This window comes from Nannospalax galili, unplaced genomic scaffold, assembly GCF_000622305.1.
Source record: "Nannospalax galili isolate Female #2095 unplaced genomic scaffold, S.galili_v1.0 scaffold1617, whole genome shotgun sequence".
NCBI lineage: Eukaryota > Metazoa > Chordata > Mammalia > Rodentia > Spalacidae > Nannospalax > Nannospalax galili.
Genome location: NW_008340915.1, coordinates 281,488 through 293,243, shown reverse-complemented (window position 1 = coordinate 293,243; position 11,756 = coordinate 281,488). Strand labels below are relative to the sequence as shown.

Here is an 11,756-nt window from a genome sequence, read left to right as displayed (position 1 = left end):
TAATTTTGAAAGAGATGTACCCTAGCTCAGAAAAATGTTATTGAATAGGTTAATGCTGTTGTAATGAAATGCTTCTTCTAATAAACAAAAAAAATAAAATAAAAAAAGTTATCTTCCGACTTCTACACATGCACTGTAACATGTCCTGCCCTCCCCCATCACACACACACACACACACACACACACACACACACACACACACATGCACAGACACACACTAATGACAAAGAAATTAATGTTAACAGCAATAAAAACATTCACAGATTTTGTTAATGTATAATTATTCTATAGCAATATGAAGCTGTTTAGATGCATTTTGGAGTTATGTAACACACAGTTTTTAAGTGGTGACATTTGAATGGGCTTGTTCCTTTCTCATCTCATTGCAAACTCCCTTGACCCTTCAACACACATTTATTCTCCTCCTGCCTTGCAAAGAGCCACAGAGCTCATTGAGGTCACAGAAAGAGGAAAGAGTAAAATGATCTTGGAAATCAAATATCCATCTGAGAGCCCTTGTCCAGTGAGCCCATGGTAATTCTCATGAGTTGGGTTCTAAAAACTCATTTGAAATGTAAAAGCCTGGCCTGATTTTTTTCAAACTAGGAATAATTGACAGCAATTATCTGGAGCAAACAAGATAATTTTAAAAAGGAAACCATTATGCACTCTGTTGTACAGTCAAGATACTGAACTCCAGCTTTGTTCTGTGTGCTGGGCATATAGTGGTGGCAAAAGGGACTCCTGTAATCCCAGCACTGAGAAATGGAGGAAGGAGGGACTGGTCTCTGGGATGGGACTTCTTTACCAGAGATGTTTCAGGGTGTCAGTTTTGGCATTGGTACAGAGCAGAGCAACTCCTGCAGAAATGTGCTCGTGATGAATCACATCAATGGAATTTTCAAAAAAATTAACCTTGAAAAAATTCTGCCAAGACAAAAACCCAACATAGAACTGGGGAAATGGACAGCTGACTCCAGTCTTAGCTGAAGAAATATTGGCAACTGATTAGTGCTGGTGAGGAAGAGCTGATCTTCCTAAAGTGAGAGACTCTAGATAAGCTGACTAGACCTCTGTAGATGAACTTGCACTGAGGAACATCTGGGGACACTAACTTGACACAATAGGCCTTAACACAAATGGCAGAATTCCAGTGTGTGTGTGTGGGGGGGCTATGGGAGGGTGCTAGTGGGGAAGGGGGTATAAAGATGATTAAGATTGAGATGTTATGTATGAAATATACAAAAATTCAATAAAATTTTTTAAAAATCTGCCAAAGACATTCAAATGCTTAAAACTATGCCAGTTCCCAAGGTTAGCGTGGTAGTTAGCCTTGAGTTTGGTTTAATATCACTAACTACAGCTCCTTCCCTGGTGTTCTTGTTTGTTGTTATTTCCAATGCAATTGTAAGTGAAAGCCAACTTATAGTGGAATCTGACTGTGAAATGAAAAGTGAAAACCCTTAGGCTTATTTCAGATTGTTACTGTAAGCAAAGATTAGTATATTAAATACCTTGCTGTTTAAATCAATGTTATAGCACACCTCTTCTTAAATAATAGACCTTTATGCAAAAAATGTGTGCTAACTTTTATTTTCTAGAAAGTAGGAGTTTTAATATTGGTGCTTAAAGTAAGGAGACTTAGTAGTATATGGAATGTTGGTAAACAGCTCACATTTTATCAAAAGATCTGATTATAAACACTAGTACTGTTTCTAAAGCAGCATGAGCTCTCTTCTCTTTTAATTCTATGTTTTTCTGTTCCCTCTTCACCAAATCATAAATATTTTTAGTGAAAAGAATGTGTCATATTTCTGTGTTGCCATCTGATTTTACTAAATATGTATGGTGATAATGAATATAGAAGATCTCTTTATTACTTCAGAATCATACTTAAATATGGTTGAATATGTTTGTTCACTCTGTTACTATATGCAATAAGATCTAAAAAGTCAACAGTAATCTGTATCCTTGAGAAATCCATAATCTCATTAGCAAGATAAAAAATTGCAAGGCTGGGGATAGAGAGATGGCTCAACAGTTAAGAGCACTGGCTGCTCTTGCAGAGGACCCAGGTTCAGTTCCCAGCACCTACATGGCAGCTAACAACCATCCATAACTTTAGGTTCAAAGGATTTGACACCCTCTTCTGATGTCCACCAGCATTGCACAGCATGGGTGCACTTGCATACATACAGGCAATACACTCCTACACATAAAAAAATATTTTTTTAAAAAATACAAGGCTGGGCATGATGATACACGCTTATATTTACTAGCACTTGGAAGGCAGAGGCAGGAGGATTACAGCAAAGCCTGGTCCACCTAGTGAGTTCCAGGCCAGCCAGGACTAGAATACTCTGTCTCAAACAAACAAGCAAACAAAATATGCAATCATGAAATGTTGGTAATAACTGTCACATTATGAGCTAGGGAGTAGCTCAGTTGATAGAGTGCTTGCCTAGCATGATCAAAGCCTTTTATTTCATCCCCAGTACCTCCTATATCAGGCATGATAGGCATGGTAGCTCACGCCTGTAATCCCAGCACTGAGAAAAGGAGGAAGGAGGATCAGGTGTAAGCCCAGGCTAGGATGTATGAAACCCTGTCTCTAAACACATACATACATACATACATACATACATACATACATACATAGTAAAATTAAAAATCTCAACATTGTTATTTGTCAAATAAAATTTCTACATTAAATTGGAGTGTCTATAAAATATTTTGGCTTATTTGTAAAATTTGTTTTTATCTTGCCACAAAATAAGTATCAGTTTTTTTTAAATGTCTGTCTTTTTTTCTGTGCTCCCTCCCCCATTATTGTTTATATGTTTAGCAACTTTTCGTAAGAATATTATAGTTATTTTGATCTTTTGACATCTTTTTAACATTAATTTTCTGATCATGTATCTTACGTAGGAAAGAGATTCTGTCCACAGACAGCATGAGATAGCCCGGCAAGCACTTATGGGAAAGACACCCCAGGATCACACGCTCTTGTTTCAAAGGTAGCACTCTATTATGTTGATTGATACCTGAGCAACCTTAGATTGATGTGTTAGTGTCTGAATATACCAAATGAACCCTCATCAGCGTAAATAGAAATATTTGCACTAAGAGGGACACAATGTTTCAGTATTAAATTCAGTTCTAGAAGCTGCATATTCTTTACTCATATATTGCTTTAAAAGGCACAATATGCCTACAGCTACTAGAAACGTGATTTTTTCAACACCGCAAAAATGACATTTCTACGGTGTTTGAATATAAGGATCCACCTTCACCAAGTCTGTTCATGACTAAAGGTTAATTACATACTGTTGAGTTCCCTGTACTTGTCTGTCATCATTGTCCAAACAATGGCAAATATTTGTGGGGTCATTTGTTCAATGTCTCCTTTCCCTGCTAGGCTATAAATTTCAAAAGTATGACCACCGTATCTCTATTAATCCATAGATTTGGGGTATGAAATGTTTTGAAAAGTCCTTGGTATAAAATGCTTTACTTAGTGCCTGCCACATAGTGAGGGCTTCATAGATATCAGTGACCATATCAGCTATTATTCTATTAATTGTTACAATTAAAGAGAGAGTTAGCCTTTGGGTTTTACTCAAGATGACTAACCAGATCATGGGATGGTTATATAATATTTTCATGTTATTTTCTCATTAATGTCATGGGTTTCAGTATTCTGAATTATTCTTTGTGACCTTTTAGAACATTTGAGTAATGATTATGTCTTAGCCTTTTGGCTAAGATCAAGTACAGAGTATTGGAGTGATGAGATGGAAAAAGGCCCACTTTTTAGAAAATTGCTCAGAGCAATGACCAAATCTCAAATATAGCATTTAAAATGCTCTTTAGTAAAAAATGCAAAGACTCAAAGAAGCTGATTTTTAAAAGCCATTTAAATTATTTTCAATGGCAGTTCTTTCGTTTGTGATTACTTATTGAGAATCTGTAGTCAGTATAAATAAAATGAGACTGTTGTCCGTTTGTCTGCTACAGCATCAAAGAAAGTATGATTAATTTTCTCCATACCAGTAGGTTATCTTTGGGTGGTTCAATTCAAAATATAGGCTGTTTGGTACATGCAAAGTTCTACTGGGGGCTAGGGACTGGTGGGCTAGAAGATAGTGTCCCCAAGAGCATCTGAAGCCAAGGCTCACATGAGCAGCAGATGTCATGCCTATTCGAAAACCACGTGCAGAGAACCTGAGTATTTTTAAATAGGATCTCCAAATGGATTGTCACACGCAGATGGATGCTGTGAACTTGTCTGCACATAAGCAACTAATATATGCAAATTTGTTGCTGTGCGCATAACATCTCTAGCAAGTCTGAGGTGGATTGGGCAGCGTTTATTCATGGTTAATGATTCTTTTTCTTGCAAGGCATTCTGAAGGAGCAGGCATATATATCCTGCATATATGAATACATGAGAAATATTTTATACTACAGTTTAATTCAGAGTATAATATTAGAGTTCTTAGAAATATTTCACTTGGGTAACATTTCAAAGCATTAGATTAGAAATGAAATAGGAATATATCTATTTTGATTTTTCCAGCACTTGGTAGATATAAATGGACTAGGGTTACAAATAGACTATATGCAAGGAACAAGGCAAATAATTTGCTTATATTAATCATTTAATGGACAAGAAATAGTCATAATAATACAAATGTGCTTAATCTTCAAGTCAGAGTGTAATGATGCCAGCATCTAAGGCAAGTTCTGAAGCAAATGTTTGTAAGTGAATACCTTGCTTTATTCCATGTATATTCTATTGGTCATTTGTATTTCTGTGGGCTACAATGGTCAGTACTTAGGTTTTACATGTGTGTATGCTTGATATGACTATGAAATTCTTTGTATTTAAAAAACAACCCTACTTTCAGGGGTCCAGTACCAATACCTATGATCAGTGGTCTACAGTATTTTACAGCATTAGAAGACCTACAGAAAGGTTTTGAGCTTTGTGAAGATTATTTAAAAACTCCCTTTGGACCACATCCTGAAATCAGGTGTGTTGAGGGGTTCTATTGGGTTGAGTTGGTTATTTTCTGCAGGTTTGTTAAAATCATGGTATTCATCTGTAAGCTTCAGAGAAATCCTAAAACTAAGAAGCAGATATACCTCTCACTATGAGATCTGTGGGGAGTAGATGCCTCCAGAGAGCACACTCACAACTAATCTAAGTTTTAGTGGAGTCTTCTGTCCAGGACTTTGAATCTTGAGGGAGGGGATGTAATGAGGCAGAGCAGTTGGAGATATTCAGTTCAACAGCAGAAGGAACAAGGATTCAGACAGCAGTGTGGGAGTCCATTGTGGGAGAGCAAACAACAACATTCTACCAACCCCTTCCTGGCTGTGACTCAGCTGTGTTCTTGACGCCTAACTTACATTGGCTCAGTAATTAAGCCTAGTTCTCTAGGATTCCATTAATTTTATGTCATTCAATAGCTTTCCAATAACTCCATCTTTAATATCCAAATTACCTTGAGTAGGATCTGTAATTTGCAGCCAACATCTGATTAGTGCAATGTTCCATTTCAAAATGTTTATCAACCGATAACTAATATTACAAGGCCATTTCAAGGTCCTAATGTTCTGTATGTTGAAAGGTAGCGCAAAAGTTTCATATAGTAGGTTGCTTAAACTACTATTTAGGAGGGGTTAGGGAGATGGCTTAGTAAAGTGCTTGAATAAAGTACTTGCCATGTACGCCTGAGAACCTGAGTTCAGATCCCCAGCACCCAAATCTGGGCACGACAATGCACATTTACAGTCACAGTGCTGGACAAACAGACAGGAGGATCCCTAGAGTCTCTAGGGCTCTCTGGCCACCAGTCTAGCTGAATTTGTGAGCTCCAGGTTCAGTGAGAGACCCTGTCTCAAAAACTAAAGTGGAGAGAAATATAGGAAGACATCCAGTGTCAATCTCTGATTCCACATGCATGTGTGTGAACCACATACATACATGTGCAAACACATAGAAACACACAAACTTAAAATTTTTTCAAAATGTTACTAAGGGCTGGTGAGATACCTCAACAGATAAAGCACTTGCACAACATGGATGCACTTACATGTATGTAGGCAATACATTCATACACATAAAATAAAAAATAATAAATATTTTAGCAGGGTATGATGGCCCACACCATTAATCCCATCACTCAGGAGGCAGAGGCAGGTGGATCTCCGTGAGTGCAAGGCCAGCCTGGTCTCCCTAGTGAGTTCCAGGACAGCTGGGGCTACAGAGAGACCCTGTCTCAAAAAGACCAAAAATAAATAAATAAATAAAACAAATATTTTAAAAAGAAATAATGTTTGATCTTGCTTATAATTAGAAAGCAATTCCAAGTAATATAATACATTTTGCTTGGTGAGTTTGTAAAACCTTTTTTATTAATTATTTTTAAAGTAGAACAATGAGAAAGATACTGTGAGGTGGTCTAGATTTTGTTTGGGGAATATAATTTCACAGCCTTTTGGAAATCAATTTGGAAACTTATTCCAGAATCCTACAAAAATTTATTTACTATTGGTCTAGGTAGCTCCCTTGTGGGAACTGAGACTGTCTTATTCTATTGAGGCTGCGAAACAAAACACTATGGATCACCTGTCATAAAAACAAATTTATTTCTAACAGTTCTAAAAGCTGGACGTCTAAGATCAAAGAGTTTGGCAGATTCCTGTGTGCTGAAATCCTTCTTGATACAAATGACACCTTCTTACAATTTCCTTACACACATTTCATTCATGAGGGCTCCCCCCACATGATCTAAGTATTTTTCAAAACCCTACTTCCTAATACCATCGCCTTAAGGATTAGGATTTCAACATAAGAATGATTGTGTATGTGTGTGTGTGTGTGTGTGTGTGTGTGTGTGCTCACGCTTGTGCACACGTGCGCATGTGTGGTGTGTGTGTGTGTAAACATTCAGACTGTAGCAATTACTAATAAGACTCAAAATGTAGAAAATTATTACATGCAAAGATATTCATAATAGCAGAATGTTCATAAGTAAAAGAATGGTCCCATACAGTATAAAACAAATATCTGATGGGACCTCTGTACAGCCATTAAATATCAGTATTTAGAGAATAGTTAGAAACATGAATTGTTTGCTAAAAATGTGCACAATAACGTGAACAAAAAATGTAAAACTATGTAGAAAAAGTAAGTCAGCCGGGCGTGGTGGCACACGCCTTTAATCCCAGCACTTGGAAGGCAGAGGCAGGCTGGGATCTCTGTGAGTTCAAGGCCAGCCTGGTCTACATAATGAGTTCCAAGACAGTTGGGGCTACAGGGAGACCCTGTCTCAAAAAGCCCCCCCGCGCAAAAAAACAAAAAAACAACAACAAAAAAAAGTAAGTCAAAATGTAATTGTGATTTTCTATGTGATTTTTCTTTTCCCTCTAGTTTTCTGTTTTCCAAGTTGTTTATAATATGCATGTATTATTTTTTATAATAAACAATGAATAGACTGTATTTTAAGGAAATAAAAACAATGGCTAAAGACAAGTCATCACCAAACTGTTGAATGAGAAAAGTAGAAATGTGTTTGGAATGGGGATATAAGACAGAATACTAGGAACTTCCTGTTCTGGAAGGGATATAAGATGCAGAATACTAGGAACTTCCTGTTTGCGGAATGTGACAAACATTATCTCAGCACAAAGATTAATCTATAACCACAGCCCCCTGGGGGTAAATACTGTCATTCCCATGAGGAAAATGTGACAACTGAGGCACTAGTCATGTGCTTAGGGATTTGCCCAAGGGCCTGGAGCAAAGGAATCTTAGAGTTGAGGTTTGAATCCAGACCAGGGGGCCCCTGAGCTTTGGGCCACTTGGTGCTGTGGTCTGCAAAGCTCACATAAGAGAAACTCCCCAGCATGGAAGGTCTATGGTGAGAAAGCATTTTATCCTCTTTTGTCCCATTATCTCCCACCAGAGATTACTCTTTTCTAGTTCTCCCTTCTCCCTAAATTTCTGTTTTGCCAAACCTTCCCATGACTTCGCACCATCTCTGATGGAAGAGTGACATCTGCTGCATCTCAAAAGAATGCCTATTAAGCTTTTTGAGCAAGGGTAGCAGCACAAGCTTGTAATTTCAAAGCTGGGGAGGCAGAGACAGGCAGATCCCTGGGGCTTGCTGGCTAGTCAGACTAGCCTACAAAGTGAGTAGGTGACCAATGATTTATAAACCAATGAGAGACTCTATCTCAAAAAACAAAAACAAAAACAAAAAACCAAGGTGGAAGCTGGGGGCTCACTTGTTAAAACGCCTGCCTACCATATAAAATGGGCCTAGTGATGCCTACCTATAATCCTTCACTCAGCACTCAGAAGGTAGAAGCAGTAGGATCAGGGGTTCAAGGTCATCCTCAAGTTACATAGCAAGTTTGAGGCCAGCCTGGGCTACTCAAAGACCCTTTCTCAAAAACAGACGAAAACAAAGGAGAACAGCTCCTGAGGAATGCCACCCAAGGTTGACCTCTGGCCTCCACATGTACATGCACATATATCCACATGCACCCCCGCACATGCATGCACCCACATGAACATACACCCACATGAACATGCACACACATTCCAAAAATTGCACTTGCTTTTCAACTCCTGGAGGTTAGAATCTGTGCCTCCCTCACCTCGTTTTATACTCTCACAGCTATCGTAACACTTCACTCTTATAGGTACTAAGTTGGGTTCTATACAATGGATAAGGAGTTTATGCTGTTTTATATGGTACTTAATATACATTAAGCTAGGTCACCTGCCACAGATACTGTTTAAAACTAGCTCAACAGAGATATGTTTGTAAACTGTTGAACTGATTTGATAAAAAATAACTCATCAAAGTCATGGGTATAGATTTTATGGCCATTAGTAGTTTTGCATCTCAAAACTATTTTAATTTTTCAGTGCCAAGGATTCCTATATGCCTATGAGATATTCTACATTATATCACCCTTGTCCGTGGGCCAAAGAATTTCCTTTCCAGCTTCCGGAGGGCGGTGTTTCTTCACGCCCAGGATCAGGAATAAGTGAGAGTGATGTAGATCAGACCTTAAAAGGTATGCATTGTTCTACGTATGGTTCTATGAGTACATCCTATAATTCTGTTTCCCACTGTTCCCAATTCTTAGTAATTAAGTGACTGTTTTAAGCCAGAATCTCCCTGTGAAGTAGGTTGCTTTGTTTTGTGCCCCATTGTCATACATGAGAAACCAAGTTCAGAAAGGTTGTGAGTACACCCTTGGTCACTTAGCAACCTTAGAGCAGAGGCCACCTGCTTTCCAGGGGTCCCAGCAAAGGACACATGCTTTCTAGAGGGGTCTGTGGTGACACAGGCTCTATCTGGTGAAAGATGCTGTCCAGTCTCCTGTGTGGGAGTGGGTCTGAGGGTTGGCTGGATTCAGTGGCTCTAATATTGAAGGATCTGGCCCAGTGCCACCCCTTCATCCATTTTCCTGCTCTTTGCTCCCCAACACATACATGTGAATGTGTGTGTCCATGCAGAGATGGAGGGGCTATTGTATTTTCTCCCTGAGTCCTGTGGCCATGTTCCTGAGTAACAGTGTTTTTCATGAGCCATTCTTAGAGCTTCTTGTGGCTTCCCCTAGTTTACAGCACTGGGTGTGCTGCCATTGGCCATGTGAACCCTGTATTAGGTGACACAGATCACTCAGGAAGCCCCCAGACTAGTTAGAACAGGGTAAAATGAGCATGTTTTACTCTCTCTCTGATTCACAGAAAGGAACTGGAGACCTAATTATGCCCCTCTGAAGCCACGCTGAGGTCCGCTGGGGAGGTGGTGGAAACAGGGCAAATCAAACAACATCAAATTTCTTTCTATTTTGAATGTGACTTTTTCTTGATGAACACTCACTTGGTTGTGTGTGTGTGTGTGTGTGTGTGTGTGTGTGTGTGTGTGTGTGTCTATGAATGATGGTGAAAAGTGTGACGTGGAACATTGTTACAGAGGAGGTGACCAGGGTAGAAGAGCAGTATCACATTTGCACACTATGAAAACCTTCTAGGGGGCTGGAGAGATGACTCAGTGCACTTGCTGTTCTTCCAGAGGACACACATTCGGTTCCCAGCAACCATGTTGGGCAGCTCACTATTGCATGTAACTCCAGTTCCAGAGTATCTAACACCCTCTTCTGACTTCCTCAGACACCTCTACACATGTGGGCTACACACAGAGAGACATACACACATATAAAAATGAAAAGAAAGCTAAAACAAATAAGGGTGCTAGACAGAGAGCCCAACAGCTAAGAGCACTTGCTGCTTTTGTAGAATCAGTTTTTGGTTCCTGCCTGCTGCACCCAACTGGCAGCTCACAACCTTCTATAACTCCAATTTCAGGGGATCTGATGCCCTCTTTTGGCCTCCGCAGGCACTACACACATGTAATACATATATATGTATATGCAAAACACTCATACACATAAAATAAAAATGTTTAAAAATAAATAAAAATCTTAAAAAAAACATAACCCTGTGGTAGAACATTAGCATCACATATATGAGGCCCTAAGATCAGTCCCCAGTGCTGCAGCTCACCTGCTACAAGTTTCTGGTCACTGGGTAAGTTTACATAGCCTAATCCTTGTCCAACTATGTGCTCGATGAATCTGACTTCCTACCTCATCTTCTTAGATGTATTTATTGCTTATAGCTTGTCATGAATGAATTCTAAACTAACTCTGGTACTTATATCATGCAATACTTATTTTCTTTGTTTAGGGATTGACCATATGTACTATCTTCTTTCTTAATGTTTTACAGCACTACCTATACAATCACCTTCACTGGAAAAAACCCAACACAGAAGACACTCGCTTACAATAAGTTGCCCTGGTTCCAACACCAAACCCACCCTTCCTCCAATCCCACATGGCCACAGGTAGACCAGCACCTTGACCTCGAATCTTTACAACCAAACAGATTGGTGCCTTGACATCTGATCTTAAATATGACAGAAGAAACTTGTTCTGATGAAGTCCAGTCCTTTGTCTTACCTTGCCATGGGCCTCAGCTCTTTCTCACTGAACTAATTCTGAAGGTTCTGCCCTAGTTCTCTTAATCAACCTTCTATTGTGATTCTCTGAAGAGCAGCTTTTATTATTTTTTTCTTAACTTTGAAGAATGACATTTGTGAGGTTTCCCCATATTACAAATGATTTTTTTTCTAGCGGCTTGCTGCTCTAAGCTATCAGAAATCAAAATATCTCAATACTTTTCATTTTATGTGCAGAGTGATCTTTAGATATGTCTAACTGGGATTGTGTGGTTTAAGTTTCAGGACTGTTACTATATACTGAGGACTATTAAATTATTTTATTCTAATTATGAAAACATGGTGGAGCTCCATTTAACTTGTGGCCAACATGGCATCAACTGCATCTCTTAAAGAGAATTAATGAATGTAATTTGGGGGAACGCTTGACTGGCTTTAGTACCATGAATGAATAAAGAATATCACTAATTCTTTTATTTCACTGTTTCTAAACTAATTATATGCTGCTTGTAATTGGAAATATTTTAAAACAACTTTCATTGTCTTTGTGATGACTCCATGTTTTTAGCAGAAAGAAAACATATTGAGCATTTATAGACAAAGCTGGTATTTGGCTAATACATACCAGTAAGGCTATCCTGGTTGTGAAGACATTGACACACATCCTTCTGGATTGGTAAATGGTCTCTTTTGCATGTATGG

General features: G+C 38.7%; 1 protein-coding gene across 1 annotated transcript in view; it reads left to right on the top strand.

Moving 5' to 3' along the window:
* Lrguk (leucine rich repeats and guanylate kinase domain containing) overlaps positions 1 to 11,467 on the top strand; it is a 146,742-nt gene extending 135,275 nt beyond the window's left edge. Inside the window, exons 17-20 of the mRNA XM_008836070.3 lie at positions 2,929 to 3,017; positions 4,911 to 5,036; positions 8,948 to 9,099; positions 10,823 to 11,467. Coding sequence (XP_008834292.1) covers positions 2,929 to 3,017; positions 4,911 to 5,036; positions 8,948 to 9,099; positions 10,823 to 10,944 — 489 coding nt within the window. The 3' untranslated portion in view covers positions 10,945 to 11,467. The remainder of the gene's footprint in view (positions 1 to 2,928; positions 3,018 to 4,910; positions 5,037 to 8,947; positions 9,100 to 10,822) is intronic.
* Positions 11,468 to 11,756: the final 289 nt, after the last annotated feature.